The following is a 12,355-nucleotide window of genomic DNA, read 5'->3' on the forward strand; positions in this document are numbered from 1 at the left end:
GGAGAGAAACGGCATCCTTGCTTGCTTTCCTTGCATATGCAGCACAGCAGCCGCATGGCCCCCTTGACTCCTTTTCAAAACAACCCAAATGGTGCAGAGCCCCATTTATAAGAAGTCTGTTGTCTTCGCAAATAGCCCCATTTATAAGAAGTCTGTTGTCTTCGCAAATACATTATTGTATCCTGTTGTGTGCTGTTGCTTGCTTGCTTTGTATACGCGTTGCGGTAGCCCCTTGTCCCTGATTCCTTTTCAGAATGACCCAACCAGTGCAGTACCACATTTAGAAGAAGTCTGCTGTCTTAGTCTATCCAAAGATGATTGGCTGCTGGTTGGCAGCAAATGTGGTTGCCAGGGAACTCCAATGGAGTTCACTTGAGCAGATGAGGGGGGCAGAGGAGACTGCGAAAAATTTACACTTGCAAGTTCCAAATGTGATTGTGCACCATGCTCCTGGCGTCTACACTTCTTGCCACACTGAGACAGCTTGCCTGCCTGCACACTGCGTGGCAACCAAACCGGAACAAAACACACACTCATTTTTGTTGGGGGTAAGTTGTTACAGCTTGGGTTCCCGATTTTGTTCGGCTGTTCCAGAAGCAGCTGTAATGAGCCGAACGAGTGATTTTTGTCAGTATTTTCACCTCATTTTTCCTGTTATGCACACACTTAACATTGACTACCTATGAATTCAAGGTTTTGGCTGTCACATACAAAGCCTGTCATGGTCTTGGTCCCTCATACTTGCAGGACCGCCTCTCCCCTTTGCTTTTCCATGGCAGCTTCACTCATCTGAACAGGGCATTCTGCAGGTGTCACCTTGCAAATACGGAAAATCAACAACTGCCCATAAATGTGGCACCTTATGAGATGGCCTGCCTGATGAGGTTAGGAGGTCTGCTAATCTCCTTGCTTTTCACAACCTATGCAAAACTGAATTATTCAGGAGGGCTTTTTTACACAATTAAAAAGGGAGGAGGGATGTATTGTAAGGAAATGGGTCAGGGAGATGCTTTAATGTAGAGACGGACGCTGTGGACCATACTGCTATGCACCTACTGGTTAACTTCTGCATCATTTCATAGACCGTGTTTAATTGCTTGGGCTTTGTTTCAGCTCTGCATTTGGATTTCTGTTTGTATTCAGATTTCTGTGATCCATTCCCTATTACATTGTTATTGAATGTCCAAGCCACTGATCATATTGACTCACACTGTGTAGTCCTTCTTGAGTCTCGGTGAGAAAGGCAGACTATAAATAGAATAAATAAAATAACTAAAAATAAAAATAATGTGGTTACAGCCATGCCTAATTGCCAACAGTAATGCTGAGAATGCAACAATCCTAGCTTTACAGTGTTCTGGCTGATCATTTCCCCCAGATGTGCCCACCCCCTTCTGTGTGGACAATGGTGCATTTTCAAGAAAAGATGTTTTTTAGATCAAGTAGTGGTGCTTTGGACTGAATTCATGTGAAAATATGTTTGCATAAATGGCTCACACAGCGCAGTTGACTGCCCAGTGAACTGCAGTCCTCCAGGCATTTGAACACTACGAACCAACTAAAAAATTCTTATAGGTTGCTAGTTTTTATTTATGTAAAAGATTTTTCTATCATTTTGTAATACAATTTACAAAATAGTTTACATTTTATAGGAAAAAACAACCTGTTTGTCGACTGTGTTAATTAAAATATTTTTGTTCATTTGTTTTCAGATATCTGCCATTATATCTTAAAACATTCCTTTGTTTTTCCTTTTATAATGTAAGCTACTCTGGAAGGAGTCTAGAGTGCTGAAAACAGGGATAAATAAATACCTCCCTATGTATTCAGTCATGAGAATCACTCAGCTCTCATAACTTCAGATCATGAATGTACTTGTTCTTGTCTGTGGCTCACAATCTTATCTGTATTCATAGCAACATAGATATGTTTTTGTACTCATGAACTCCCAGATCTGGAAGTCACTAAGAGCCAAGCCCAGATCTCATCATGTATTCAGTGAAAGATAATTGTGTACTTAAGATCACTATTCTAAACACACACACACACACACACATTGATTGCACATCTAAATTACTGTGCCAAATTTTTAGCAGTTTCACACTCAGTGGAATCTCCTCTTATAGGCAATTCCTGTATGTACAATATGAGTAACTGTCCCCAGATTGAGTTGTTATTTGTTGCAAAGACTTGACGCTGAGGATATTTCCGAGGAGGATGCAGGGAGCTTCACAGTTCCAAAGTAGCATCCAAAACCGGAAACCAGCCAGTGCTTTTAAGACCAGCCAGAAATGACATCAAACCATGTACAAGTTCTCCAGAAGTTTTCATTGTGGCTTTTCTTTTGGTATTAGAGGAGGAAGATACTGTAAAACACCTAGCACTTGATACCAATATCAATAATACTTGAAGTTGTTGAATAAATGAACTTGAAATTGTTGAATGGATGGATGGATGGATGGATGGATGGATGGATGGATGGATGGATGGATGGATGGATGGATGGATGGATGGATGGATGGATGGATGGATGGATGGATGGATGGATGGATGGATGGATGGATGGATGGATGGATGGATGAAGCACACAAGACCACAGATCCTAGGTGACACAGGTATTGTAGTGCACATGCAGAATTCATGCATAAGCAGCTGTCATGTATGCCTGTCTGCTATACATGCCATGAGTATGTTGTATGTTGCCTATTAATCCTCTGACACTATAGAGAATTCTGAGTACCTTTCAATGCCTGTTGCTTGGAAGTGTGTTATCTCTGCTTTGAAGTTGAACTCTCTTCCGAAGAAGCAGAATACTTTTGTTTTTAAAGCGAGCGGCCCTGAGACCTGCTGCACCTAACACAAACGAGACTTCTCCTGGGAACAGGGATGATTTCATGCTTACTCTGTAGATGTAGTCTAAACTGTGATAATTTTTTGTCTCTGGGGTTCGCACCAGAATTTCAACAGGCTTCCAACCTGGGGGTGGGACTTGGGGATCATCCCTGTTTTTCATTGTGGATTTTTTCTTGGCTTGTTGGCTTTTCTGGTTGCCTTCGGTTAGTGGGTTACCTATTTCCCACCTTTTTGCTGGTTAATAAGTGATTTGGGGTAATGTCCCATTTTTCATTGCTTAGGTTTAGATACATAGACTCCCTTTCCTCCACAACACGATCAGTGGGGCCATGCTAGGTAGACACTCGAGAAGGACAACTTTTACTCACAGAATTTGGTAAAAAAATACAATTTCAGAAAACTGACAGCCTTTTTGCACCTTTTTCCACTATGTAGAGCGGGTGACTGGGGGCACCTTATTCAACTGGACTCCTTTGTCCAGTTCACTTGGTGAGTCGTTAAAACAGGGGATGGAATAGATTTCCTGACAGCCAGTCCACTCTGAATGAAAATGGAAAAGGAACTTGATGAGTCTTACAGTTCAACAACATTTCTGAAAATTCTTAATACCCATACACCTTCCCTTTCTTAAATTATTATACATAATTAAAATTGATTTTTTTTCCAGTACACATATCTAATATATATTTACTAAATATAAACTCTGAAAATCCTCTCAAAAACACTTCATTGGCAAAGGTCTCAAATTTAGGCCCTTGTGAATTGCTTTATATTTACCATAACATTTCTGAATGGAACACCAACTTTCAATATTGAGTGGGCTTTCAGAACATTAGTAACATTGTGGAATGATACACCTACCAACATGTGATCCAATACACTTTGAAGTGTGGCATTTTTTCATGCCATAAGTATTAACTTTAATTTAATTGCATTTATCCTGTATATAATCTATTGCATTTTTTTTTCATTCAGTCATCATGGCATGAATTCTGTACCTTTTTTCCAGTTGCACAGAATTCCTGTAAGCACTATGAGTTTTCTATTCTATGCAAGATCACTGTAGGAATACACTCCACAGCTGAGAACCGCATTGTGCAAATGGAAGAACGGTATAAGATCTAAACCACTGTGTTCTCAAGGTTCTGTTTTGGTAATCTCTTTCCTCTTTGATTCGATCTACACAGCTTTATATATTTTTCCTTTGGGATTTCCCCTCGCCCTGTATTTACCTACTGCCTTTACAAACTATCTCATGTTTCCTGATTTTAATTTTTCCTGATTTTAGATTTTTATTAAACCAAGTCTTTATGCTAAAAACTTTGAGAAAAAACCTTTTCAAAAAATTTTCCGAACTTTGAACATACTGCAAATTTTATAAATACTTTTTACAAAAGTAAATGCAAAATAATACAATATAAGTCTAGTTATTACAAAATCTTAAGAATAGTAAAAAAAAGTAACAAATGCATTAAAAATCTTTTAAACATTGAATATTGATAACAAGCTAAAATTTCAAAAATAGCCTTCTGCAGGCTATCCAGCTGGAATGTGGTGGAACGGAGTTCCGGAACCTCTTGAAAATGGTCACATGGCTGGTGGCCCCGCCCGCTGATCTCCAGACAGAGGAGAGTTTAGATGGCGCAGAGGGCAATCTAAACTCCCCTCTGTCTGGAGATCAGGGGGCGGGGCCACCAGCCATGTGATCATTTTTTCCGAGAGCAACCCACTGAGTTCCACCACCTCTTTTCCCAGAAAAAAAGGCCTGGCTTTCTGCAATATATAAAATGGGTATACTCACATTTCTAAAATTATCTGATAAATGTTCATAGAAAGACCCAGATGTACATGTTATGATTTTAAATCATGAGACATTGCACAGTCTTTTCGTAGGCAGATAACAAATGCTGTTTTAGGAGAAAAAATTTAAGTAGATTAACTGTAGTATTATTTGCTGGTTTGATGTTCTGAGAGAGAAGTAATGTTCTAACTCCTTTTTTTTCCTGCTGCAGTAATTAACAGAAGTCAAAGGCAGCAACTGGAATCCGTGAGCTACTCCTCTCGCTATGCTCTGGGCCTTTTTTATGAAGCTGGCATACAGATTGATGTCCCTTGGGCAGCACAGTACATCTCCAGTAATCCCTGCATACGCTTCATCTCCATCGATAATAAGAAGCGCAATATAGGTCAGTGCTCCCATTATTCCCTTTAAACACAGTAACAATGGAGGGTGTAGATCATGGAAAAATGCTACTTAATTGAGTGTTGCTATTCTGAACAGAGCAAGTATTTAACTCCATGCCATAGGGGATAAAAATTTAATGTCACATTTGGCCCATAATAAAAAGAGAAATGAAACTAGGAAGGGTTTTCAGAGTGGGGGAAAAATCATTGCCCAACACATGGTTTCTATTACATCCTTTTTATGAAAGCAGTGTCAGATAATTTAAACACACACACACATATCAAACCACTGGTTTTTTAAGAACTACCCTGGATTGTTGTTTCAGCAGTATATTCTGCCATCCGCCTATAAGGTCATCTCACCTCACTTGAATGTGCTCAGATCCAGAAAGGAATCATGGATGTGTCCAACTCTTTGAGTGCATATTTTACCATGGAAAAATGTTGAGGTTACCATAATCCAATATATTTATACAAGACCCCTTTGCAAAGAGCTGTTTTTATGTAAGTTCTGGGGTACATCATTGAAAATGACTGTGAAGAAGATGTTGTGTTCCACTTAATTAAGTACATTAATGTAGAAAGAATCTGGGGCAGGGAAGGGTAATAGCCAACATCTTCTTGAGTTTAATTTTCAGTGGCAAGTAATATTTTTAGAACATTGAAGCCTTTCTTTAAGAAATAGGAATTTCTAATTTGTACTAGCTTTAAAACCACATGTGCTGTGTCCCAAAAGGACATCATCCCTATCCAGTTAGAATTATGCATGTCCTACTTTGTCTCCCATTTTAACTCAGTCAGAATTCCTGGTTCCAGGCTTCATGAAGCCTCCGTTCTTGTCTCTAGACTGGAATCCATTGAATGTGGCCCAATTAACAGAGCAGCACTGTAAGCATTAATAGCTCCAATAAATTGTTCATAGTTAACAGGTGGATAAAACCAGCTCTTTTAACTCTTCCCTCTGTCCCAACAGGTGATTATTAATATTTGTACAGGATATTTTGATTGGCAGATGGGCAAGGGCAAAGATTTTGACACTTTGGCATATGCCCTGGTAACATATAGATTATACTACTACAATGTGTTCTATGTGGGGCTGCCCTTGAAGAATGTCTGGAAGCCAAATTGTGACCGGAACGCTGGCTGAAATGGGTTGTAGGGACCATATCAATCAATTCTTGTTCCATTTACATTGGCTCCCATTTTGCTTCTGGGCTCAATTCAAGATGCCGGTATTGACCTTTAAAGACCTACACAGTTTGGGGTAAGCATACTTTAAATATAGACCTGCTCAACCACTACACTGTCTTAGGAGGCTTGGTTTTGGGTGCCCGTGCTATCTGAGGCTAGATGAGTAGCTTTCTTAGTCACCAAAATTATGAAATTCCCTCTCCAGGAGATTCATCTGTCCCTCCTCTTTCACTGGCAGGTAAAGAATTCTTTGTTTTGTCTGATGTCCCCTCACTGACCCTTCTTCCCATTTATATGTTATGTTTGATTGTTATACTTTTGTGTGTTTATTTTTTTAAAAAAATACTTCTTTTATATCCTTCCTTTCTTCCCAAAGGGGACCCAGGATGGTTTATATAATTCTCTATTTTTTCCTCACAATTACTCTGTGAGGTAGGTTAGGCTAAGAGTATGTGACTGACCTAGCCTACCTCACAGAGTAATTGTGAGGGGAAAATAGAGAATTATATAAACAACCTTGTGTCCCCTTTGGAGGGCTAAGAGAATGTGACTAAGAGTATGTGACTGACCAGAATCTTAACAAGAATCTGTCAACAAGTATGGAAAACAGAACAATGGCCCACATACTGGAAATGCTCATCCTACATTCCAATTCCAAAAAAGGGGGATGCCAAAGAGTGCAGCAACTATCGCATTAATTCTCCATGCAAACAACGTGATGCTCAAAATTCTACAGCAAATACTCCTACCTTATATGGAATGAGAAATGCTAGATGTTCAAGCTGGATTCAGAAAAGGAGGAGACACTTAAGATCATATTGAAAATTTACGATGGCTAATGGAACATACCAGGGAATTTCAGAAGAAAATCAGCCTGTGTTTTATAGATTACAGCAAATCTTTTGACTGGTGGATCATGAAAAGCTATGGAGCTATGAGAGTGCTACAACATCTGATTGTTTTGATGTGCAGCCTGTACTCTAGACAAGAGGCTACTGTCAGGACAGAATATGGGGAAACAGAATGGTTTCCAGTTGGCAAAGGTGTCAGACAAGGATGCATATTATATCCCTACCTGTTCAACCTCTATGCAGAGTATATCATAAGGAAAGCTAGATTAGATCTAGAAGAAAGTGGAGTGAAAATTGGTGGAAGGAACATTAACAATTTGAGATATGCAGATGACACCACATTACTGGCAAAAATAGTGAAGACTTGAAACGACTACTGATGAAGGTTAAAAGAAAAAGCGCCAAAGCAGGATTACAGCTGAACATCAAGAAGCCAAAAGTAATGACTTCTGAGGAATTACACAATTTTAAAGTTGACAATGAGGAAATTGAAATTGTTCAAGATTTTCTATTCCTTGGCTCAATCATCAACGAAAAGGGAGACTGCAATGAAAAAATTAGAAGGAGATTGAGACTTGGAAGAGCAGCTGTGAGGGAGCTAAATAAGATCCTTAAAGATAAAGATGTCTCTCTGGGAACCAAGAGACATCTATGGTTCATGTACAGATGTGAAAGTTGGACAGTGAAGAATGCTGACCGGTAGAAAATTGATGCATTTGAAATGTGGTGCTAGAGGAGAGTTTTGCAGATACCATGGACAGCCAAAAAGACAAACAAGTGGGTACTAGATCAAATCAAGCCTGAATCCTCCCTAGAAGCTAAAATGACAAAACTACAGCTATCATACTTTGGTCTCTGGAAAAGTCAGTAATGCTAGGGAAAGTGGAAGGCAGTAGGAAAAGAAGAAGATCTAAAATGAGATGGCTTGACTCAATAAAGGAAGCCATGTCCTCCAGTTTGCAGGATCTGAGCAAGTCTGTTAATAATAGAATGTTTTGGAGATCTTTCATTCATAGGGTCAACATAGGTCAGAGGCAACTTGATGGCACACAACACACACACATACACACATGTAACTGACCCACAGTCACCCAGCAAGCTTCCATGGCAGAGTGGAGAATCAAACCTGGGTTATCTAGATGCTAGTCTAGGCACTGCACCATGTTTTTGATTGTTCACTTCCTTGGGGCCTGTATGTTGTGTGGAAAGGCAGCATAAAAGTGTTTTAAATAAATGAATAAAAATAAGTACACAGTTAAGGTATGCATACAGGGTTTCATATGTCTGGATTAGAGTTTCAGATGTGCTCCGATGCCTTCATGGAGTTCTTTATGTGTAGGTTTCTATCTTCCCTTCAACATGAGCATAGCATTACATGTTTGTTCTTAAATATACATGCTGCTGCTTCTGAGGAAGTGATAGGAGATGCTCCTGTAGTCAAAAAGAGTGTGAACTGGTGCCTCCATACTCACAAGGAATTGTTGAACAGGTTTCATGTATTTCTTGCTCGCAATCTCTCTACCATCCACAACAACCCGAATAGAGCCAGTGTGGTATAGTGGTTAGAGTATCGGAACTAGGAGGACCAGCTCAATCTATTCAATATACCATGAAGCTCACTGGGTAATCTTGGAAGAATCAAACACACACAGCCTAACCTATCTCAGAGGATTGTTATAAGGGTAAAATGAAAAAGGGAGAATGATTCATGTTCTTCAGAGTTTCTTGCTGGATGTTCAGAATCAAAATGTACTAAATGGATAGAAATTTGACAAAAGAGAGGGGATGTAGTTCCATGTGAATGGGTGCTAATCTTGGGATTGTTCATTAGCAGTCAGAAAGTGAGGTATCACATCACCTATGAACACCCCTTTGAAATATTGGTCCTTTGAAAAGAGTCACTTTGTTTGTGCAACTAGATCAGATTCCTAGAAGTCCCCCTATCTTGTGTGATTCTCAATATCCACTCATATACTAAAACAGCACTTCTGAACTGACCAAGACCTGGTACACATTGCGGTCAATCTCTACTGCTACTTCATCCTGCCAGGACTATCTGTAATTCCCAAGTGCTCCCATTCATCGCTGTGAACATCTCTTTCTCCCACATCTCCCAATAAGTTTGTTCACTTAACACCAAATCGGTCCTCTTTTGATCCGTAGACAAGTAATCTTGATTTAACCAACTACTTCTGGTGGATTAAAAGAAGACTAAAATGTATCAAAGCATGCTCATCCTACATGACACAGATTTATAAACAGGAATGGAGGTGGAGGGAGAAGATCTGCCAGTATTTGTTGGCAATAATTTGTCTAAGAAAGCCAGTTTTCTCAAGGGGAGTGAACTATATAACTGTTGTAAGGTTTAAAAAAAAAACACTGAAGACCAGCAGTTGCAGATGAATTGCTTCCCACAGGACCTCATTATGACATATGGTCCTCCTCCTTTTTTGTGCTGTGTTGTCCCTTGTTAACTTAGCTGAATTTTGCAAATTGCAACGCCCTTCCAAGAAAAGTAGTGGGACAATAGTGCTTATTAGCAGCAAAGCAGAAATAGTTGTGATGGTGGGTGCTTCTGTTTAATGACAAAGGTTTTGTAAGATGGTTCCCTAGTCTCCATTAAGGAACGGCCATAGAAGGAGCCAGTTGGGGGCGGGGGAGATAAACTATAGAGAAGAGTTGAGAGGGTTTTTGACGTTAAGATCATACTTAGTTCTCTTCGTTTAACGAATATTACTTTGGGCCAACATTCACCCACTAATAGTGAAGCCATTGATGCCAGACATGCATTTTTGCCAAATGGTAAACATGCAGGCTGTAATTGCAATGGCCATTTCACAGAAGTTGTTGATACTTCACATGTGCAAGCACATTGATAACTGAAATCATACCACATTGTTCCCTGCTTTGTTCACTGCAGTGCATGTTTCCCTAACTCTGTTGCCAAGAACCTTCAAAGAGTGGGCCTTGCTGAAAGAGATGGAGCAGAGTTAGTAAGTGCTGACAGAAAGCATTGTTCTTCTTCGACTCGCCTACATGCTTTGTGTAGGCCTCCTGACATGCTGCCCATTGCATTGTGCCAACTTGTGCTGAAGGCGTCAAAAACTGGTATGCCTTTACTGTTCATAGCAAGCTTGCAAGACTCCATTTGTGAGATACATTAGAAAAAAATCTTGGAGACTAGAACTAGATGGTTACTCTGTATACCACAGCGCTCAAGATAGAGAAATCAATAAAGGTGTACACTGAGAAAATTTTAATTTCTGATCTGGACTTTGGGGGGGGGGCGCGAATTTACCATGATTGCTTATTTCTGGGTAGGATATTACTGGTTCAGGAGTCCAATCCATGCTTTTTTTTCATTCAGGGCCATTTTTTTCAATAGGAAATTTATTCAAGGATGTGGGGCAGTTGTTTATAAAGATAATGACAGCAACTTTGCACAGAACACAGTCCTCCTGCAAAAGACTTCCTAAATTTCAAGCAGATTGAATAAAGGGGTCAAATTTACAGACCTCCAAAGTAGGTCTCTCTCTCTATACAGCCACACTTTCCTCTACTGATTTCTAAAATGGTGGCAGTCTAGCAGGAGATCTCCAGATTGGGCATTGGCATAATGCCCCCCTCATATACATTCATTTCATTTTCCTACTCTTACAGTGACTGACTGGCAATACAAAACACCTTTCCACTGAAAACTTGATTTGCCAAGCTTCTTTGTTGTGGTCTGTTTAACACAGTAAGGAACAAGATCAGCAGTTTTTCCATTATTCTCTATGAGGGACTTTTTCCAGGGGGTGGGGCTGGAGTTTTTGTTTTTCAACCAAATGTTACTAAAATTGCAGTGGAATTTCTTCTACCTGTCCTTCAAAGAACCTACATTTTTCAACCAAATTGGACAAAGGGTTTTAATTCTACAGTCACCTGAAGAAGCTCAAGCTTTCCGTTTTCAGAGGAAAGGAAAACTTCAACTCACAAAGGAGGGGGGAAGGAGAATGGCAGCTCTTTGCAGCTTGGGATTGGCTGGGAGTGCTCTTTGCTCCTCCTTTGCATGAGTCTAATTGGAGGGCAGAAATGTACTTGGACATATAGAGATCCTTCAGATCTTGAAGTGCCCCAGGGCACCAGATTAAAGCCCCAGACTGGCTCTCCTCCCATTACCACAGTGCTGACACCTCATAAAATAGGTGATCTGAACTCCTGATCACAATTGTTTGGTGGTTCTTTTGGCATCTTAAGTCCATTGTTGATGAAATATGACTCTGACCACCTCAGCCCAGTGAATTGGTTAGCTTGGGGCAGTCTTGAGCAGTCCAAATAAATGAACATGTAAACTAATTATTTCAGTATGTGTTTATTCAAAGGCATCTACAATTTCATTTCACAGGCTCACAATCTGGTGTGTAGCATGTATGTGGCATTCTGAGACTCCTAGCTTTCTTGTTTATTTAAAGCCAGGTTCTTGCTTTAAATCTCAGAAGCCAGAAATGGGCTACTCGGATTCTACATAAAACAAAAGGAAGTCTTGTGACACCTTAAAGACCAACAGATTTATAGTAGCAGAAGCTTTTGTAGGCTAAAGCCCACTTCATCAGATGAGCTGGAGCCCACGGAAAGCTTATATGAGTCAATCAATCTGTTCATCTTTAAGATGCCACAAAACCCCTTTTTCCTTTCCTTCTTTTTCCTTTCAAAAGATTAGAGCACATTTTTTCTATGTCATCTAATCACTGGCTTTGCCCTACATGTCATTCATCTTCCTATAAGTGAGGTGCAGGACAAAACAAAGCATGTTTTAATAATGCAAAACTGCAGCTAGGTGAGTTGGAAATAAGCTTAGCAGGCATTCTGATCTTTTTCTCAATAAGTTGATTGGTGTTCTGGATGGGAGTTGCTTTTTTAAAATATGTAACCCATTCCATGTCCTAGGAATAGACCAAGCTAAAAAGTCAAAAGGAAAAGGCACATCAAGAAATAGAAACTTTCTTCATATTAAAGGGATATGTCATTCATACGTGACTGGTCTATGCCATGTTAGTTCCACATACAGGTCACATCCACATGGCAATTGCTCCTTCTCCTGTGTATTAACATAGTGATCGATGTAGGAAAGTAGTGTCCAGAATGAATTCTTTTTTGTAAATTTGATCATGTTTTGTAAAGCAATCCAAGTATATCACAGAATATGATGGTTCCATGTACTTGTGTTTACTGCACAAGGATAAAATGAGCTGATAGTTTTTCACTATTTCCCTTGATACTAAAATAGTTGTTTG

The 12,355-nt window shown here is 39.7% G+C and overlaps 1 protein-coding gene across 2 annotated transcripts in view; it reads left to right on the forward strand.

Annotated features, from left to right (window-relative positions):
• The window catches only part of RNLS (renalase, FAD dependent amine oxidase), a 115,142-nt gene that overhangs the window by 76,906 nt on the left and 25,881 nt on the right, over positions 1-12,355 (forward strand). The window contains exon 5 of one of the 2 annotated variants that reach the window (XM_054983226.1): positions 4,866-5,039. The exons of the other annotated variant lie outside the window; for it this stretch is intronic. Within the exon in view, the coding sequence (XP_054839201.1) occupies positions 4,866-5,039 (174 nt within the window). The remainder of the gene's footprint in view (positions 1-4,865; positions 5,040-12,355) is intronic. 2 annotated transcript variants of the gene reach the window in all.

Source organism: Eublepharis macularius, chromosome 6 (assembly GCF_028583425.1).
Source record: "Eublepharis macularius isolate TG4126 chromosome 6, MPM_Emac_v1.0, whole genome shotgun sequence".
Taxonomy (NCBI): domain Eukaryota; kingdom Metazoa; phylum Chordata; class Lepidosauria; order Squamata; family Eublepharidae; genus Eublepharis; species Eublepharis macularius.